Below are 22,017 nucleotides of genomic sequence, written 5' to 3' on the forward strand. Positions count from 1 at the left end.
GTCTGCATGTTGCAGAGGGCTCAGTGTTAGACCCCCATGCATACATGTTATCATCACGAGTTTTCTGCTGTATTGGGAGGTCCTTTGCATCTCCATTTCCTTCTTTATGTTCCTGTATGTGCTGCAGTCCATTACATCTCTTCCTCCTTCACCTCTTCTTTTCTTCCACAAACCCTTCTAAGACTGTTTTATAAGCTCTCCTTCTTACTTAATATATGTCCAATTTAGTTTTGTTTCCTTCTTTTTATTATTTTCAGACATACATAGTGCAGCATAAAAACTTGACAGAACAAAGTGAGGAATATTAAACTGTTTTTTTTTTTTTTTTTTTTTTTGGGACATAAGATTATGCTTGTATTACATTAAATTTGCTGTGATGAAACTTCTCAGGGAGTCACACGTAGTGATTACGTGGCTGGCGACCACGGGGTCCTGAGCTGAGTCCTGGCATTGCTTCCACTTACTTATGCCAGGCTCCTCACTTTTATCTTTCCTATCTGGCCACCCTCGGCCAGCTCTTGTTCTTTTCCGACCCTGACGCTATTAGGTTTCGAGGGCTAGGAGTCTTTCATTTTCCTACCTATACTTCTCATGCAGCGTCTGACCCGGAGCGGGCGGCTGCAAAAGGCGTCTGTATCCAATGTTAGGGGCGGCCTCCAGAACTGCAGAAGGAAACGGAATATCACTGCAGATTATCTTCCCTGCATAATGCAGTCCCCATTTTAAGCACAAAAATGGCTTCCTCTCATGTTAAATCAGTGTTAGAACTCTGCTACAAGTAGGAAAACTAGAAAACTTTAAAAGAGAGATAGAAAAGAATCATATGGACCATGTAGGAGTTGCTGAGGTAAGATGGAATGGACATGAAGAGTTGCAGTCAGATGTGTTGTACTACTCAGAATGAGAAGTAAAAAGAACTAATGGAGTAGGAATGATTATGACAAAGGAATTGGCTAAATGTGTGGAATACGTAGACTATGCAAATGACCGGGTCATTGGTGTAAGGCTGAAAGGAGCACTAAAAGATTTACTGATTGTCCAGGTGTATATGTCAACTTCAGAACATGATGACCAAATTGTAGAGGAAACATACAATGTAATAGAGAGAATAATGGATGAAAATAGAAAATGCTGCTAAATAGTAATGGGAGACTGGAATGCCATTGTGGGAAAATGGAAAGAGGGAAACATAGTAGGCAGTCATGGTCTTGGAAAGAGAAATGATAGAGGTGAATAGCTAACTGACTTCTGCAGGGAAAGGCAGCTCATAGCGGCAAACACATGGTTCAAGAAACACAAGAGGAGGATCTACACTTGGAAATCACCAGGGGATAAATACAGAAACCTAATCGATTTTATACTGGTAGAAGAAAGATACAGGAATGGAATCAAGAAGGTGCACAGATTACCAGGTGCAGATATTAATAGTGACCACAACTTATTTATGCCAGAAATAGAAATAAGAATGAAAAAACTGAAGAAGGCGACCATGGTGAAGAAGTGGGATCTAGAGAAGATAAGATCCAACAAAGAACAAATTACAGAAATACTGTCTCAGGAGTTTCTAAACACATTACGAGACAAAGAACCACCTGATAATGCCAATGAGTACTGGAATATGCTGAAAGAAGGAATCATTAAAGCAGGACAGCAAAATATAGGATCTGTAAAAGGGAAAAGGTCAAAAAGACCATGGGTCACGCAAGAAACGATTTCCAAGATGGAAGAGAAAAGAAAATTGAAAAACAAGATCACGGAAGATGCAAGAAAGATATACCGAAGGTTAAATAATGAACTGCGAAGAGAAACAGAGCAGGCTAGGAAAAAATGGCTAAAAGAGGAATGTGATGAAATTGAAGAACTGGACGGGACAGGAAGATACAACTTACTATACAACAGAGTAAAGACTATGACATGGGAACAAAACAGAGCAGAAAGTGCTACTATGGAAATTTTGAGTAAAGATGAAGAGGTAGTGTACAAATATCGTGAAGATGTCCTCCAGAGATGGGAAGAATATCTAAAAGAGCTATATGACACAAATAGCAAACCTGAAACTCTGGAACTTGAATCACACAACAGTGTAAGTGATGACGAGAAAGGACCAACCATCATAATGGAAGAAGTAAACTCTGCCATAGCTGCAATGAAAAATGGCAAAGCGGTAGGTACAGATACGATACCGGGAGAAATATTAAAATTATTTGAACCAAGATGGGATAAGAGAAATATTGAGATTATGTAATAAAATATATGACAGTGGTGAATGGCCTGTGGACTTTCTGACAACAGTAATGATTCCATTACCGAAAAAACAAGGAACCAAGAAATGCAGTGAGCACAGGACAATCAGCCTCATTTCACGTGCAGCCAAAGTGATGTTAAGTATAATTAATAAAAGATTTGAAAAAGTAATGGAGGAGAATCTTGGTGAGGAGCAGTTTGGCTTTAGGCAGAATACGGGCACCAGAGATGCAATAGGGCTCCTATGAATCTTGGGAGAAAGGTTTATTGAAAAAGGAAGAGACCTATATATGTGCTTCATCGATATAGAAAAGGCATTTGACAATGTGGTTTGGGACAAGCTGGTGACTATAATGAGGGAAAAGGGAGTGGGCTGGAAAACCAGAAGACTTGTAAACTCATTATATCTTAATCAAAAAGTTTCAATTAAAGTGTGAGGAGAAAGTCCAAACTGGATCGGACTAGGAAAAGGAGTAAGACAAGGATGCTGTCTATCACCTACTCTTTTCAACCTCTACTTGGAAAACACGGTGGACTAATGCTCATTAGGTGACAAAGGCATAGAAATTGGAGGAAAAAGAACAGGGTGTTTGAGGTTTGCTGACGACATGATCCTTCTAGCCACAGGGGAAAAAGAATTAAAGGATTTGGTGGACACCATTGAAACTAACGGGAAAAAATATGGAATGAAAATTAACACAAATAAAACAAAAGTATTGGCACTAGAAGGAAATAAGGAAATAAAAATTATGCTGAATGAAGAAGTACTAGAACAGGTGCAAAATTTTAAGTATCTTGGAAGCAGGATAGACACTGACTGGAAGTGCACCACAGAAATTAAAACAAGGATAGCAATGGCAAAAGAGGCGTTTTATAAGAAAAGGAGAATTTTCTGCAGCGGTCTGGACAGAGAACTCAAGAAGAGACTTATAAAATGCCTTGTATGGAGTGTTCTTCTATATGGTGCAGAAACATGGACTATGAGGAAGAAAGAGAGAGAAAGGCTGGAGGCTTTTGAGATCTGGATATGGCGGAGGATGGAAAGAATAAGTTGGATGGACAGCGTAAAAAATGAAGAGGTACTGAGAAGAGTGGGAGAGAAAAGACAGTTACTAGATGTAATAAAGAGAAGAAAAAGAAACTGGATTGGGCATATATTAAGAAAGAATGACGGACTGATAAAAACAGTTTTAGTAGGTTACGTAGAAGGGAAAAGGGAGTGAGGAAGGAAGAGATTCCAGAGACTGGATGACATGACGGACGATACAACATACAGCACCGGTAAGAACGAAGCAATGGATCACAGAAAATGGAGAGGCAAAGGACCTGCTAATATAGGAGATAACTGATGATGATGATGATGATGATGATGATGATGATAATGAAACTTTATATCAAATATTTGGAAACAAAAACAATAAATATAACTTTACCTGCGAGAAACTGTGGCTTTTTGTGCTGGTATATGGTTGTGCTGATGGACCAAATCGATTATGTTCACGAGCTGAGGCTCTCGGTGAATAACTTAGTTCATTCTCCTGACCCTGCTCATGCACGTCCCTCTCAGACTTCTTTGGTAATCTTGGATGACTGAACCGTGGTTCTTCATCTTCATGTGGAGGAGATAGCTGGACCAGAGCATTTAATTTTGCAGCATTCTGTTTATCAGCTTCCACTTCCTAGAAGTAGTGACAAACAGCACAGTTAAATTCCAAACCTTTTTTAACATATTTCAGTCATAAATATTAGGTCATAAAAAAATTACTAATTGTTTTAGGTTTCATATCTTGTCAACAACAGGTTCAGTGTCAACAACAGGCACAATGAGATACTGACAAACTTCTAATACCCACGTACACAGAAGAATGAAAGGGATAATGGGATGTCACCAGAATTTGTACTCACCAACTTATCACATGGAAATCACTGAAATGATGGATAAAAGCTAATATGATACTACTATGTAATCAATAAGAGGAAAGAGTGACTACATATACAAAAAAAATGGAGTTAAGGCTCAGGCCTTACTTATTAACAGATATCGAGTCTTTGAATGCAGTACCACCATAGCAGAGAATCGCTGTTTATATAGGACACTGGGAGTTGTTGAAGTCCAGTTTTGCATTCCAAACAAAGATTGAAGAAAATAGTGTTAAAGCAATTTACAGTTTGTTTCCATAGATTCCATCGAGAAGGATAATCTTCAGTGACAAACAAATTGAAGTATAAGTTATAGAAATTTAATCTGTGCACAATATAAAAAATAAGGTGGATAAGTCGAACCTATCGATACCGAACATGAACTTTGACCTGTGAAGTACTGATGTTGTGGCATGTGGTGTCCTGTGCACACAGAGATAGAAAAGAATATTCATAATATTTATTTGGCTTCCATATTACGTTTTGGAACATGGCTTTTGGTGACAGACCAGTTGTGTGTAACGTGCATTTGATTGTGAGTTGGGAAAGCCAACAAATATGAATCAGAAATATAATTTGTGATGAATTGTTTATCTATAAGGTGTGGTTGTGAGTTGGTCAGTGAATGTGATGACTTGAGAATAACTACAATTCTTGTTAATGTATGTATTATAATGCACATTGAATTTCAATGAGATATTTATGTCTGTCATTTTTATGACATCATGGATGGAATCGGCTGGTTCAATATTTCCATAAATTATCACTGTAGTGTGTTTACACCAGCTAAATGTAACCTAGTAAATTAGAAGGAAAGTCACTACTTTAAAAAAATTGCTGCTGTGTCAGTTATATTTAATAACTGTTGTTTATCTTCTGATGGCAGCCTTCATCTGTAAGCACAGAAACCTGTCTACAGTACAGGTCTACTATTTTTTGACATGCAGCTGCATAATGAACACTGCTACTTGCAATGTAGCTAACAGTAATTTTCAATGTGTGAATCTAGACAGTCGGATAATCTGCAGAAGTGGCTAAAGTGAAATGTTTTTAATTTGCTTATTGGATTGGTAGGCATTCCCAGTTTCTTGTTTTCTGTTAGATAGGAGCTTGCTGAATACCCTCACAGTAGGATGACAACTCCAGTGCAAATCCTAGACAATGAGGAAACTTCAACATAAAAATTAATTCTGTGTTTTGTACAGCGATTGTACAAATGTCAGTTCAGTTGAAACCGTCTTTATTATACCCAACAAAATAATTAAAGAATAATTGTACTGGAAAATGTAAGAACACAATTACCTTAGTTGATTTAGATGAAAAAGCAATAGTTGATTATTAATTTGACCAGTATGGTTAAATATTTAAAATGAAATATACTGATTAGTCACATCCAAATTATAGAAGAAAAGTATTACATCATAAAACATAAAAAATACTAAATCACAAATTTCGAAGTTAAATTACAGGAAGCAAAGTGGTGAAAGATTTATACATCAGAAAATGCAGAGTGAAAATACAGCTTTATATATATTCCCACAACATTTAGAATCTGGTGTTCCCCTAAAACAAAATGGAGCACAGCTGAACATAATCAAGAACAAGGCATGGATAATACCTGGGATTTAAATATATTCTGCTAGGAACAGATAGCTCCATCTAAGTCAGAGGACATGTCGCAATGAAAAGATAGAAACTCCATTAACACCAGTATTTTGAGAGGTTCCAGTCTGTTACTGGTATTTAAAAAAAGGTGAAACATTTGTACTATGCTCAAAAGAATAAATTAATAACAATTTGGAACAATATTAAACAAAAACAGTGACAGGAACTAAATTTCACATACAACTAAACTACCACATACAGAAGCATTAGTTTTAATTCAGCAGAAACTGTTTATGTAAACGACAACATTGCTTTCAAAAGTGCAGTCTATAAGAAGATCGTAATAATGGTAATGCTACTGACTGTGATTCTGTTTCTGGCACAGTATTAAAATCTTGCGCTCACTAGACAGCACTATTCTTCAACTATCTTTGTAATCAATCAATGACTCAGGACATATCTTCTGACAGGCTCAAGAATTTTACAGCAGCACCCATCTATGAGACTGGAGATAAGCAAACCAAATATAATTACAGACCTACTCCACTTCCTCCAGTCTATTCAGGGGTTTTTGAGAAAGTGGCCTATGACATAATGCTGGTTCATATTTTCTAAGCAGAACAACAACTGACTCTCATTCTGGCTGTAATACAAGACTGCCCACAAAGAAATCCATGCAACACCCCACAAATGAAGTCACGACTGCGAACCAGACAAATATAACGAAATGTACAGTTGCTACTCACCATAAAACGGAGATACTAAGTTGCAGAAAGTTAGCTTTTGGACAACACAGCCTTTGTCAAAGGCTCCAGCTGCCAGAGACTATGATCATGTGTGTGTGAGTTGCGTTTGTGTGAGTGTGTATGTTGTCTATTTTTGACAAAGGCCTTGTTGGCCTAAAGCTAACTTTCCAACAGCCTTTTTGTTGTGCCTTTCTGCAACTCAGAATCTCCACTTTATGGTGAGTAGCAACTATCCTTTTCATTATATTGTTACATTCCATCCTGAATTCTCCATTGTTTTAAAAATTATCCTAAAGCATTTGACTGTATGGACCATAAACCTCTACTTGATGAGCTAAAATGTTATATCATTACTGCCAGTCGTCTTACCTGTGTAAACAAAGCTGATGGTCACACTGACAGACCATGACACTGCAATGAAACTAACATAATATGTGGAGACCAATAAGGATCAGTTCCATGTTCACTCTTCTTAACCAACACAAACTGTCTTACCATGGCTTGGAAGGGCCAGGCCAATTCAAAGTTTGTGTTATTTTTGGATAACACAAACATGTATCTACGTATATGTACTGCACAAGTCACTGTACAGTGCATGGCAGAAGCTATTTTGTGATAATATCAGTTTTTCTGTCCAATTTCATTCATATTTAGTGAGGGGAAAAATGAGATGTGTGATGATGGCAGCATAATGATTTCACATTCTTCTAAAAACACGTGGTCTTTGGATCTGTTCAATATCTATAATCATGCCCACTTGAGGAGGATTCCCAGCACCGGTAACAATACTGTAGGATTAGCTGCACTAGTATCTTTTATGTAATTTCCTCTACAGCTCTACAGATGTATTGCACTTTCCTAAAACTCTTCCAAAAAGTCTACGTCCCTCAGTCATCTTCAAAATTCCTGATTTTACATATCTGTCCCATTTCATACTGATTCATATTATTATCTCCCGAACAATTATACTGTGAGACATGGTCATGATATTCACCACTAATCTTGTAATTGGATACTTCTGGGTTCTTTCTCTTTGTCCTAGGCATCATCTTTCATTTATCTACATATGAATAAAGCTGTCATTTATTACACATAATGGAAATTTTGTCCAAGTTTTTCAGCATTTCCCTACAATCGTCCAACAATGATTTCCTGCAGCCAACAACATCGACAGCAAACAAACTTATAGTGCTGCTGATTTATCTGATAATTAATTAGTCTATATATATTGAACACATAGGAAGTGCTACTAAGGTTCCTTGGAACACAGCCAGAGGTGTATATTTGTTCCTGAACATTTGCCACCCAGTATAACATGATGAGTCCTTTTAGTCAAATATTCATTGTGCCAGTCACGTATCTGCAAAAATATCCCATATAACTGTATCTTGGTTAACAGCCAAAGATATGATATATTGCAGAACACCTTTTTGACATCTGGGAAGACACTGCTCTTATTTTTTGAAAAATATCATACATGAATAAAGCAAGTTGTAGTCATACAAGAGGTTTTTGCTAAATCCATGATGATTCTTTGAGAAAAGATTGCTTTCTTTGAGAAACATCATAATATTTGAGATCAGAATATGCTCTAAGTTCCTATAACAGAAGGAAATCAGCAAGAATATGCTCTATGTTCCTAAAACAGAAGGAAATCAACAAATTTATGATGTAATTCTGTGGACCTGATGTTTTACCCTTTTTGGAAACAAGAGTCACCTGCATTCTTTTCCAACCATGGAGGATGAGTCACTGCACACCGTATGTTCAACAAATATGAGTTAGAACTAGAGCTAATTCAACAGTGCATTAAATGTAAAATCTAACTGTAAATCCATCATGGCTTAGTGCCTTGATTACTTTAAGTAATCTTAATTCTTAATTATTTTTCTATGTCATTGCTAGTAACAACAACCACTGTGAATCAGCCGTTGGTATGGGAGTGTCCTTTTCGGATGAATCCGTTTTTTGAAAGCTGTATTTAATATTTCTGCTTTATGTCTGTTGACTTCATTTTCACCAGACAGATTCTCAAGAGATCAAATGGAAAGTTTCGACAAGTGCATTGACTGTACTTATGACCAGACATTCCTAGGATTTTATCACAAACATTTCACCTGGTTATGAAAGTGAACATTTTTATAGTCTTCATGTGTGGTCCTTTTTACAGATGAACGAGTTGCTAGTAAGTTTTATCTATCAATTTCCTAGCAGTCCCATCTATAACACAAAAGTAATAGTATTCGTTTTCGTAACATTCTCCAAATGGTGCCAAAGAAGTTGTGTTTGTTGTCTTTTATTACTTTACTTTACTTATTCATTACGATTGACGATTATAGCTTCATTCACATTTAACCAAAATTGTTCTGTGTATGCCAAATTTGAATAAGTAAGCTTATGGAGACTGTCTAACTGTTTGACCGAACATCAACACTCTCCTTATTTTCTTGGTGTCCTTTTCGCCTTTGGTGACATCAGACCTGTGACACTATCGTTTCGATCAAGTCTGTCTGAAGCCAGAATATGTAATATACTATTATACTTATACATACTAGTTAATTGAGGCAACTATTAATCTAAGTCCACCAAGCCCGATTCCTCTCGTGCATATTAGATTGCATACATTACATGAATTTGCAATTGTAAATAAAGGCAACCATCAGTTGTAGAACGGAATGACGACAGTGAAAATTTGTGCCAGACCAGGACTCGAACCTGGATTTCCCACTTATCATGAGTTGTCACCTTAGCATTTTGCTATCTGTGCATGACTCATGACCAGACCCAAACTTCCATGTGTTGTCAACCATGTGTCTATGACCTGTACTCACACATCCATTATGTTTATTCCCGTACAGATCAGACGTTGTAGTTGGAAGTCGCTTGCCCGGTATTGGCAGCTAAATACGATACTGCAGTGCCTGTGTTATTCTGATTATGACTGATGCAAAGTTCCTTTGGACATGCATGCATGCAGGCACTGCAGTGACTACAGCGATTATGAAATACATTAAATGAATTCACAATTGCGAATGAGGACAACCATCAGCTGTAGAATGGAATGGTGGCAATGAAAATTTGTGTCAGACTGGGACCAGATTTCCCACTTATCATGAGTGGCTGCCTTACCATTTGGCTATCTGTGCATGACTCAAGGCCAGACCTAAATTTCCATTTGCCATCAGCCATGCACCTATGACATGCATGCATGCATGTTCAAAGTAAGCTTGCATCGTAATCAAAATAACACAGACACTGCAATTTCATATTTGTTTGCCAATACCGAGCAACCAACTTTCAAGTACAATGTCTGACCTGTACAGATATATACACAATAGATGTACGAGTGCAGGTCACAGACGCATGATTGACAACATACGAAAGTTTGGATCTGGCCATGAGTTGTGCAGGAATAGCCAAATGGTAGGGCAACTGCCTGCGATAATCGGGAAGTCCAGGTTCGAGCCCTGGCCCAGCACTAATTTTCATTGTCATTTCATTCTGCAGCTGATGGTTGTCCTTAATCGGAATTGGGAATTCATTTAATGTGCTTCATGATGGTTGTAGTTGCCGCAGTTCCTGTTCCTTTGGACACGCAAGCATGTCCAAGGGAACTTGGCCTCGTAATCAGAATAACACAGGCACTGCAATATCATATCAGATTGCAGTCAGATTCATTTTGTACCTTGTTAAACCCAATGTTTCTGCTTCTTACTATAAACACTCCTCCTCAGAAGTCTAATCTCTCTTTCTGACACACATTCCAAATTTAATGTTTTCATGAGATGAGAGCCAACAACCATTAAGTTGTTAGAAAATGCATTTTAACCATCAGCTGTTTTATTTAATGTGTATGTCATGTACCGGTTTTGGTCATAGACAATCATCACTGGATATAAGACAAAACACATCAGTTAAAAACACTGTGACAACCTTGATGCTGTATCAGCTTAAAAGGAAAAGGGGAAATGTTTTTAATTGGTCTGTTTTACCTTACACCCGGTGCTGATTGTCTATGACCAAAACTGGTAGATGACATATAAGCGTTACATAAAACAGTTGTTGGTTAAAATGCATGTTTTAAAGCACAGTTCACATGTTGTCAAAAGTGTCCCTACTCTCCATTTCAGATTTCAACCATCTCTCAGTTCCTATTACGGTGTGATGATGAATGCTTTCAGTGAGACGCATGAGCTTCGGAATTACTCAGGCAACAATTATTTTTGAGATTCTCACTCCAGAGATTTGCCAACCATTCTGTTGAAACGATTGGTTTAGCTGGCAGATTTTTATACTGGGAGGAGAGGGGGGGGGTCCAGTGATTTCAACTAATCTAAAAAGAAATTTCATTCTTCACATACTCTGTCACCGGAGTATCTATCTCTTGTGTATCAAGAGTGTAAACTAAACAATATCAAATACAGTGTAGCTGACAGCCCTAGAACTATTTCATAGGTAATACTTTATGTTGACATTATCGGTCATACCCCTAATGAAACAGTGGGTGTAAATTATCTCGGTGTCCAAATAGATAATAAGTTAAAATAGACACACATGGAAAAACTCATCAGAAAGCTTATTTCAGCTTGTTTTGCACTTCATAATATTTCACTGTATTTACCTAAAGACACGGGTGGTGACATATTTTCATTCCCAGTTTTTTGGAATTATCTTATGGAGCAATACACCTAAAGCAAATAAAGTATTTCATTAGTGAAAGCAATCAATAACAATAGTGGCCGAAGTAGGCAACTGCAGAGCTTGCAGGTAGGGCTTTTTAAGGGTCTTGAAATTTTTACACTCACTTCTCAGTACATTTATAGGAATTTGTTGCTGATAATAAAAAGTGGTTACAGCAGAACTGTAATTTTCATGAACATGTTACAAGGCACAAAAATAATTTTCTTGTAGACTTTGCATTCTTCTCTGTGGATTAGTACGAAGCTATTTACTCTGGTGCAAATGTCTTCAACCAAGTTTTCACATAACATACAGCTAGAAATTGGAAATCCCTATGAATTAAGTAAATACCTCATTAGCCACTCCTACAAAATATCCAATAACCTAATTTCAAAAGACTGAAAATTTCTTTAAACTGTATAGCAAATAGTAAATGTTGAAAAACTACATAAAAAACTAATAACGTGTTGCAAACAGGTCTTTGTTGATAGAAATGTTATTTTGCACGTATATGTAAATGATGCAAGTAAATTATAAGAGCAGCTGTTAAATGTAACTGAGGAATTTACATTCAAAAGTTGATACTAACCTTACACTTTACTAAATGGCATTTAGGAGTTGACACTGAGCTTATAAACAAAAATAATATTAGTCGATAAAGTGATAGTTTACTGGTCAATACAGTGGGAAAATTTGTTTCTAAGAGAAGTTTTGCTTTAATGTATCCCCTGACCCACTCAATATCTCTGTGGGTTTTTCTTCTTGATGATTTTGCGTTCAGGTGGGATGTAGATCACATTACATAAAACGCAATGGATAAATAGAAGTTACACGCAAAGGTTCCTTTAGAAAAGTTCACCATACGTTAGATTTTCTTTCAAAGTGATATAATTCTGCTCCATAAGTAAGGTTAACCTTATCGCTTTACTGAGAATTCAAAAACGAACAAATCTGCGTCAACAGCATGTTATGCTGCTCTCTGTCACCATTCAACAACAAGGTAGAGTAGTTTCTTTTCAAGAAGAAAGATGCATTATAGTATGAATTCACGGTTAATGAAAACATGAAATAAATATGCAAGAAGTACCTGTGTTTACTATATTTAAAACGGATAAGTTTAAGAAAACTTAAGAAGCTAAGGATACTAAGGGCTAGTGATACACTAGGTTGCAGATGTATGTTACTCATCTCTACCGGACCCAAACAATTTAGGAAACAAAAGGTACAACACATTAGAAGGCAGCAGATTCGATAATTGTAATAAGATGCGTCATTATCACTTAATATTTTTCGTAGTTCATTCAAAATTACTGTACTATTGTCCTTCCCGGTGACTTCAGCTAGGCCACTTTTATTATGAGGAAGTAATGTGTCATGCTTTCCTTCTCGATATTAGGGTCTGCGACGTTAGTAACTATTGTGGTTTCCTTTATTTTACAGATGCCGCAAACAAGTTTATAAAATGGTGTGTGGTGATGCATCTGAGAACAGAGAGACTACTGTATTCAGTCATCACATGGTGTTATTTCTCTCGCGCCTCAACAAAAAGCGGTACCACAAATGGCCTACATCGGTCTCGTCGATCGTATGCTAGTTTACTGATGTATCTGATGTCAAATTTGGTTAAATTTCTTAGTATATACATGCAGCTTCAGTGTAAGTACAATTGTAATTCCAACATGCTTTATTGCGTGCAGTAGCAATAAATATCCAATACTCAACTAAAGATTTCCGTGTTTTTCATTATACACACGAACTTAGATATTACGCAAAAGTCCGTTTTTATTGGCAAAGAGGTAATGTAATCATGCAGATAATTTTTAATTTTCTAACCAAATATCTTCGTTGAATTCTTTCGTTGTTTTTCCTTATTTTTTCGATTCTTTCTTCCAAAAGAGAATCGTCACTTCTTGTCGTCTGTGACATGATTCCCTATGACCAACTTAACCTCACATATTACACCGTAGCGGAGGCACACTCCGCTGTCGTGCTACTTGGCGTTAAATTATGTCTTTGCAACAACGCGCGTTTCAGAGATAACATGTGCCTGGCTTCCACAGGTATATAAAACTTGCACATACATGCATCGCATTCCACCCCCACTCCCTCTTACCGTCAGCACAGGCCGTAGAACTGGCTTCGAGAAAGGCTGCACTCCTACGACCTACTTTACACAACCCAAGTCATAATGTGTACAACGCTGTTAAGGCCACATACTAACTATGTAGTACTGCGTTCATGGAAATACGAGTTATGAACGTTTTGACTTTGATTGTTGTGAAATGTGCAACATCTGGTAAACTGCTTCCTTAGATATCCAAAGGCCACTGATGCGACTGTAAAGGTACGTTTCCTGACTGATTTGTTATTATAGAAAAGATATTTAAGGCAAGTGTGAGAGTGTAAAGCCATATAATGAACTGCATGGATGTAACATGTTAGTACAAGGTGGCGCATTATCCATGGTAAACCTGTATTATTATCAGTTAAATGATATTATTCAGATGCCACATAACTACTATGTCTGAGGATGTGCAAGCAGTAAACGGACACATACAGAGAAATTCCGAGGAAAAGTTGGATGCTTTCCAAGAGACCCTTAGTCAGCACTAAGCATCAGAAGAAGAGGACATGACAACATTTGATACTTGTGCAGTTCTGCGAGAAAGCGTTCAAGGGTTTACTCGTCCAAAACTATGTGAAGGTTTGATTCCTAAATTTTTCCCCAATCTATCACATTATTTAATTAATGAACTAAATCTCCTTCTGGGAAGGATCCAAATGAAAGAAGGTGTATTGGAAAGCTAGTTATTGATATGACAAATGAAGACTGATTTGCAAAAAGTACGATTAAAAGTTTTTCAGATGTGTGTGACAATGTGGATATTACCCCTGTAAGGACAAGTGCTACAATACTGTAATATATGAGTAATTATACTTGTACAGATTATCAGTGGAAGGAATTACAAAACATCAAAACATTGTAAAGATTATGAACATATTGCTTCCCTCCACAGTTCAGCTGAAAATAAATCTAATACGACATATTTCGATGTGAGATGATATTTCGTTCCAATGTAGCTGATTCTAGCTTTTGTCTGGTTTTTTTTTTTTTTTTTTTTTTTTTTTTTTTTTTAATGAGAAACTGCAATGATAAAAAAGCATGAGGTAGAAGTATGTACCAGTTTCAAACATCACCACGCAAAATTCCATGCTGCCATAAAACTCTTGAGATATTTACTTAAAAGGAGGCACTGCATTACCTATTTTTTTAGATTCTTATGAGTGAAATTGCTGCTCGATATAGAGACACCGAGCAAGAATCTATCGAAGCAGCTCCTCAGAAGTATGTTGTTTGTCAAATCAGACACTGAAAAAACAGGTAATGGAATTCTACTGAATTAAGCCAGACTTACACAGTATTTCTACACCTTCGCTACTGCAGTGCTCTCAATCAGGTAGCTTCTATACACACAATGAAAAACGATTGTGTGTTGTGCATATAGAGTGCACAAGCACATTCAAACAAAGCTGTATTACAGACCTTATTGTGACAGTATGAACTGTACCAGAAATCAGAATTATAATCAGCATATAATTGAAGAGAGAGTCATCTACAGTACACTGATAGTTTGAAACGTTTTTTGGTGCAACATGCATCCAGAATGTTTTTTCTCATAGAGTAATCTTTTATTTTCACATCTCAGGAGCTGGATATGGCGTATTGCGATGAGATGGAATGACATTGTGAAGGAGGATATTAAATTTGTGCTCTCCATTTTGAGACAGCCAGTTTATGAATGCAGATATGGACAAAATCGTATGGAATGTAATGACATCAGGGTTTGATACTCCCAAGAACCCACATCTGTTTCATTCAAATGAAAATTACCCAACGGATCCCCTGTACCTGTATTGAAGAATGGGAAGCAAAAATTGCAATGCTCTGTGGACACCATGGATAGAGGAGAATCGAATGCAGCAGTAAGTACGTGGCATACAGATTCAGTTATAGCGTTTACACTAATTCATTTAGATGTGGCACTCATTTCATTTGAGACAGAAATAATTAAATAATGTGAAACATACCCGAAAGTACATTCCAAACATGTGGATGTACTTATTAGCATTTCCTTTTGAGCCTAAAGCGTCAGGTTACAATTCACTTTACTTCTTAAAGGATTTTTGATGGTACAAATATGACTTGGTAAATATGAACTGTTTTTGTACATTGCGCCCTGATTCTGTTATTACATGTTAACATTAGCAGGAAGACAGGATATTAGTTTTGTTTTGGAAAATAACAGGGAAATTACACCATTAAAAATAGTAATTTTTCTGTTGATATCATACAACTCCTCTGTTACTACAGAGTAGATGCTTTGAGTACCAACACTGCAGCCGCTGTCAAAAGATTGCCATTTTCTTGTCCTATAGACTTTCGTGACTGCTGGTCATGGATTGTGGTCCCACTGTAATGCCAGCTTACATTACAGTCAAAAAAGTTAAAAACCGTTTAACTTAATGGCAACGTGAACATCCTCCCATCTCTGTCCACAAGCTTCTGCAGTTGCTACCAGATGAATTCATTAAACAACACATGTCCCCAGTCGTTCATTTATGCATGTGTGTAGTTCGCACCATGGCAAAAATGGGCTTTATGTCCAACTAAGTGAAGAAATGACTTTTTAAAGTCGCAATATGTTCTTAAACTTCCTCATACGAATCTCGTTGTCACTTCCAGCAAACCTGTAGAATCACTTACTTGCATCAAAGCAACACAGCAACATTTCCAGCAAAGCAAGGTATTCAAAAGTGGAAGGTTATTCATGTGTATCTCCACGATTTTAGAAAACAACTACAAGAAAAGTTAAAGACAAACAGAAAGAGAAACATATCAGTGAACAGAGCTTGTTTCTAAGTTTTGATTCATAATACACGCCTCAGCATAGTTACAGAGGGCACCAACAAGGGCCAGGCGTATCGAAACCTAGCGTTTTGTGTCCTTGAATTCGTTAAATGTGCATCAGTTGCGATGTTTCAGCGACGATTTAATACAAAAAAGCTCCAACAGGCAAAACAGTCAATGGGAGGTACAAAATATTCTGTGAGACTGGCAACTTATGTGGTGCGAAGGAAACAGGCTGTACATGATCAGCAGCAGGTAGAGTGGAGTGTGTGCTGGAATCATTCGTCAGGAGCCTGAACAAATCGACAAAACGTGCGAACAGAGAACTACAGATACCACAGTCAACTGTCTGGCATATTCTATGCAAACATCTGGATATAAAACCATATTATCTGCAATACTTACATGTGGTGACTACTCGGGACAGTAAGCAATGTTCTGACGTTTCAAATGACTTGCAGCAGCTACTAGAGGAAGACAGTTTTCACAGAAGTAGATTTTTTGTGATGGTGCCACATTGAATTGGTGTGGAAAGGTGAATCATTGTAACGTGCACGTTTGGGGCACAGAACACCGACACATGACTGTGGACCACGTCGCTAATTCATCTAAAGTTAACGTCTTTTCTTCCATGTCCCCTTTAAAAGTTTGTGAACTACTTTTCCTTGTGGAGAAAACTGTAACTGGTTTCGTGTACCTGGACATACTGCAGCAAAGACTTATCGCACAATTACAGCAAGACAGTGGAGACTTTATTTTAAATAAGACAGCAGTGCACCACACTTTCTGTCAGATGTTCGTGATTACCTCAATACCGAACTGCCTCAGCACTGTATTGTATGTGCCGTCCTCTTCTTGAGTGGCCCCTGCAGTCACACAACTTAGTTGCATGTGATTTCCTTTTCTAGAGTTATGTTAAATATCGTGTGTTCCTGCCTCCACTGGAAGAATTGCAAGGGAGTATAATTAATACAGGCCCTGGTATTAACCATGACTCATTGGGGCATGTATGGCAAGAGTTTTGACTGTCATATTAACGTTTGCCCTGCGTGAAGAGTTTGACAGAGCACTGAAAGACCTGAGTCGAAACAAGGCCCCCGGAGTAGACAATATTCCATTGGAACTACTGACGGCCGTGGGAGAGCCAGTCCTGACAAAACTCTACCATCTGGTGAGCAAGATGTATGAAACAGGCGAAATACCCTCAGACTTCAAGAAGAATATAATAATTCCAATCCCTAAGAAAGCAGGTGTTGACAGATGTGAAAATTACCGAACTATCAGTTTAATAAGTCACAGCTGCAAAATACTAACACGAATTCTTTACAGACGAATGGAAAAACTAGTAGAAGCCAACCTCGGGGAAGATCAGTTTGGATTCCATAGAAACACTGGAACACGTGAGGCAATACTGACCTTACGACTTATCTTAGAAGAAAGATTAAGGAAAGGCAAACTTACGTTTCTAGCATTTGTAGACTTAGAGAAAGCTTTTGACAATGTTGACTGGAATACTCTCTTTCAAATTCTAAAGGTGGCAGGGGTAATATACAGGGAGCGAAAGGCTATTTACAATTTGTACAGAAACCAGATGGCAGTTATAGGAGTCGAGGGACATGAAAGGGAAGCAGTGGTTGGGAAGGGAGTAAGACAGGGTTGTAGCCTCTCCCCGATGTTGTTCAATCTGTATATTGAGCAAGCAGTAAAGGAAACAAAAGAAAAATTCGGAGTAGGTATTAAAATTCATGGAGAAGAAATAAAAACTTTGAGGTTCGCCGATGACATTGTAATTCTGTCAGAGACAGCAAAGGACTTGGAAGAGCAGTTGAATGGAATGGACAGTGTCTTGAAAGGAGGATATAAGATGAACATCAACAAAAGCAAAACAAGGATAATGGAATGTAGTCTAATTAAGTCGGGTGATGCTGAGGGAATTAGATTAGGAAATGAGGCACTTAAAGTAGTAAAGGAGTTTTGCTATTTGGGGAGCAAAATAACTGATGATGGTCGAAGTAGAGAGGATATAAAATGTAGGCTGGCAATGGCAAGGAAAGCGTTTCTGAAGAAGAGAAATTTGTTAACATCCAGTATTGATTTAAGTGTCAGGAAGTCGTTTCTGAAAGTATTTGTATGGAGTGTAGCCATGTATGGAAGTGAAACATGGACGATAAATAGTTTGGACAAGAAGAGAATAGAAGCTTTTGAAATGTGGTGCTACAGAAGAATGCTGAAGATTAGATGGGTAGATCACATAACTAATGAGGAAGTATTGAATAGAATTGGGGAGAAGAGAAGTTTGTGGCACAATTTGACCAGAAGAAGGGATCGGTTGGTAGGACATGTTCTGAGGCATCAAGGGATCACCAATTTAGTATTGGAGTGCAGCGTGGAGGGTAAAAATCGTAGAGGGAGACCAAGAGATGAATACACTAAGCAGATTCAGAAGGATGTAGGTTGCAGTAGGTACTGGGAGATGAAAAAGCTTGCACAGGATAGAGTAGCATGGAGAGCTGCATCAAACCAGTCTCAGGACTGAAGACCACAACAACAACAACAACTGTAACATGGGTTAAAAGCTTGGAGATATGCTCTATCCACTGGTGTGTGTCTGTTTCCTGCATGTCATGTAGCGTTCATGCAGTCATCTTCTGAAACCACAGAAGAATTTAAGAATAACACCATATTGTAATTGAGAGGATGAGTTTGCAGAGTTATTCATTAATGCAGAAATGTATTTATACTTTAGCGGAATGACAATAAGTTTTTAGTTTGATTATTTAGTGCAAATATTACAATTAAATAGAAATAGGAAATGTATTTCTGCGTCAGAGATTTAAAGCTACTCTTGACGTAAATAAAATCCCTTGTAAATGCAACAGTGTTATTATTGACTCAATCATTGAATGATGGCTGATCCTGCACCATTCTACAAAGTCTGATTACGAAATTAAGTACAGGAAAAGTTATATTTACAGCAACTGTTGCCTCGAAGAACCATGACTAAGGCTAAAAAACAATTCAAACTGTTGAGCGAAGGGCTTTCCTTTCCTATGTACATTCAAAGCATTATAAATAGCAGATGCAGTAAACATATTACACTGGTAATAAAGAGGTCACCAGCTGTCCGGTATCACAGTGTTACTTGTAAATTAATGTAAGCTGCGAAGTGTTACATGTCGTTTAGGCAAACGACATTTCACACTCCTTGTGTAGTACAAGGAAAGATGATCGTGAGACGATAATATTAGGTAGCGAGTAAGTTGCGAAACATTTACTGAGCAAGTATGTCTGTTTTAGGATGTGCAGACAATTAATGGGGGTTGTGGAATACGTGAAAACGGCAAGAGGTGGCTTGACCATCAAAGAGCAACCACACTCTCCAAGAATGTAAACAAAAGACGAGAACTTTTTGTGACAAATGAAACATAGTGTAATCTGGATTGTCGTGCTGAGCCTTCGACGTGCTTGTATCATGAAACGTTGCGTTCTACTCAAATTCACAAGTCACGCTAATGATCTGTACACCCATTCAAGGAAATATGTGTTTGTAAAAGGAAAGTAGTGGACATGATTTCTCGTGATATGAGTAGCAATTATCTTTTTTTGCTCCAGTAACAGCTGCAGAACATGTAGTAGTCAAGCCTTTCTTCAGCTGTACATGGGGTTTCAGAAGCACTGATTAACAGAACCTCTACTTCAAGAGAATCAACCATGGCGACCAGATTAAAAGAAAAAGGTAAAAACATCAGATATTAAGTTGGGTGACAGATCTAATGAAATTTTCTGACTCAGCTTCAGCTAGTGTGTTAACTGTAAGACGGCAGAGTTGTGAGGCAGTTGCAGTGCTGGCACTACAAATTGCGCGTCATGCTTACACGAAAGCTGACGAAAAGCTTGGAAGTAAAACTCGCTTTAAATGTTGTCCGTAAACGAAACTGAAATCGTCATGTACATTAATATATATATATAGATGTTTGTCTACTATGCGCTCACAAACCATTCATCCGATTGCAATGAAACTTTGGTGAATTGTTCTCCGAACGACCGAAAAGAGTAATAGACAATGTTTCAATGCGTAGCGCAGTTGATTAGGAAAAGGCTTGTCATGCAGCGCACCAGGGTACGATTCCCATTACTCGCAATTTTTTTTTATTCCCCGCAATGTTAAACTATTAATTATAAAATTTAAATATACTTAAACACGCAATATAATTTTGCGAGCATCGCTACGTAATACTGGCTTCCTTCTAACCGTAGGCCTATCGGTAGGGGTTGTTGGCGACTCCCGAGATTGGCCAGCAACTGCCTCTTCACTCATTTTGATTATGTTTAGCACAGCTGCACAATAAAAACACGCAGAACAGTACAGCGCAAAACAATAACGAAGCAGACGACAATGGCTACCTTCTACAACACAGTTAGCTATGTAATGTTGGCAGCAGTCGAAACTGCGTGCCTACCGAAGCCTCCCGACGTTTACCGACTTCTACTGATTCAGAACTAGGGAGAGGTCTGCCATCTAAAAGTTTCCACGCTGTACAAGGAGCGAGGCAGCAACTACATAAAACACTAAACCAACAAGAAAAACACTTCGTTTCGCGATCATGGCAGTATGCAGAGCATTGGAGCAACGGGAAGAAAATGGAACACTATAAATTTGTAAACTCTTGAAATTGAATGAGTGAAAAATTTCGGCGTTGCTATTAAAAACAACGATTAAACAAAATGAGAAACTACAAGTGAATGGATGTAAAACTGAGTAACGTTCTGTTAAGAAGAAATCGAAAAGAAATATTGGAACACTTCACGAAATCTGAAGACAAGTCATACAATTATGGTACAAGTATTATGGCAACTTCAGTTAAATCTATGTGCCAAGTAAACCACGTCGACACATGCATATAAGAATGTTTTTATTATGATGAAGTAATTTTTCGGTGGGTTTGTAGGAAAAGTTTGCAGTGGGATCAGAGAAGAAGATTTCGAATCTTGACATCGGTGGGGGTGCAGTAGTACGTAGACAACGCTGCAGGGATGCTGCTGTATGACACAGTGAAGTCCACCTATCGCTGTAATTGAGACACTGGCTGCGCCAGGTGATGCAACTCATCGTGTTACATCGCCACAAACATGCGGTTGCATTGGCCACAGGATAAGAGTGCAGTTCATTGGAAAGGGTAAGGTGTTCAGAAAATACAGAAATCCATTTTGAAAACTTGTTTTTGTCTAGACAGTGGCACAGTGTTTCACTGTTGTTGTGCTCAATAAAACTGTGCAGTAATAAAGAGTACATAATAGAGAATATTTGCATTGTATGACAGTCATTAGTAGATGAATGACTGCATAGGCTCCAGAAAAGGCCAAAGAATTTTGCAACAAATATCTGACAAAATGAACTCCAAATTTAAGGAATTATCTGACAAAGTAAATTCTAATGTTAAGAAACGATCTTACAAACTCGATTCTAATATTAAGGAGTTGTCTGGCAAAGTAGATCCTAATATTAAGGAACAATCTGACAAAGTAGAGTCTAAAAATAATGAACTGTCTGTCAAGGAAGAAAACACGAAAGAAGAACTAAAATTAGAGATAACAAAACATATCAAACAGGAAATAGAAGCTAAATTAATTATCATTGCAAGTTCTTTGACCCAGTTGCTTCAGGAGTTGGAGGGTAAGATCAATAACCAATGCAATTTAGTTAATGAGAAAATTAAAGAGCGAATCTCAGAGGCGAATGAATGTGTAACTGTTTTAGAACGACTGCAAAGAATTTAGAGAACTAGCTAACACACCTGAAACGTTATCGAATTTGGAGGAACGATTACATGAATTGGTAAATTCTACCATACAAGAGAAAGTAGAATCGCTTAATTCTAAAACTCTTTCTAAGGAAGGTGGCGCTGAAGAACA

General features: G+C 37.6%; 1 protein-coding gene across 1 annotated transcript in view; it reads right to left on the reverse strand.

Moving 5' to 3' along the window:
• LOC124619483 overlaps positions 1-13,200 on the reverse strand; it is a 172,128-nt gene extending 158,928 nt beyond the window's left edge. The window contains exons 1-2 of the mRNA XM_047145897.1: positions 13,029-13,200; positions 3,678-3,923 (exon numbers count right to left, since the gene is read on the reverse strand). Of these exons, the coding sequence (XP_047001853.1) occupies positions 3,678-3,923; positions 13,029-13,121 (339 nt within the window). The 5' untranslated portion in view covers positions 13,122-13,200. The remainder of the gene's footprint in view (positions 1-3,677; positions 3,924-13,028) is intronic.
• Positions 13,201-22,017: the final 8,817 nt, after the last annotated feature.

This window comes from Schistocerca americana, chromosome 6, assembly GCF_021461395.2.
Source record: "Schistocerca americana isolate TAMUIC-IGC-003095 chromosome 6, iqSchAmer2.1, whole genome shotgun sequence".
NCBI lineage: Eukaryota > Metazoa > Arthropoda > Insecta > Orthoptera > Acrididae > Schistocerca > Schistocerca americana.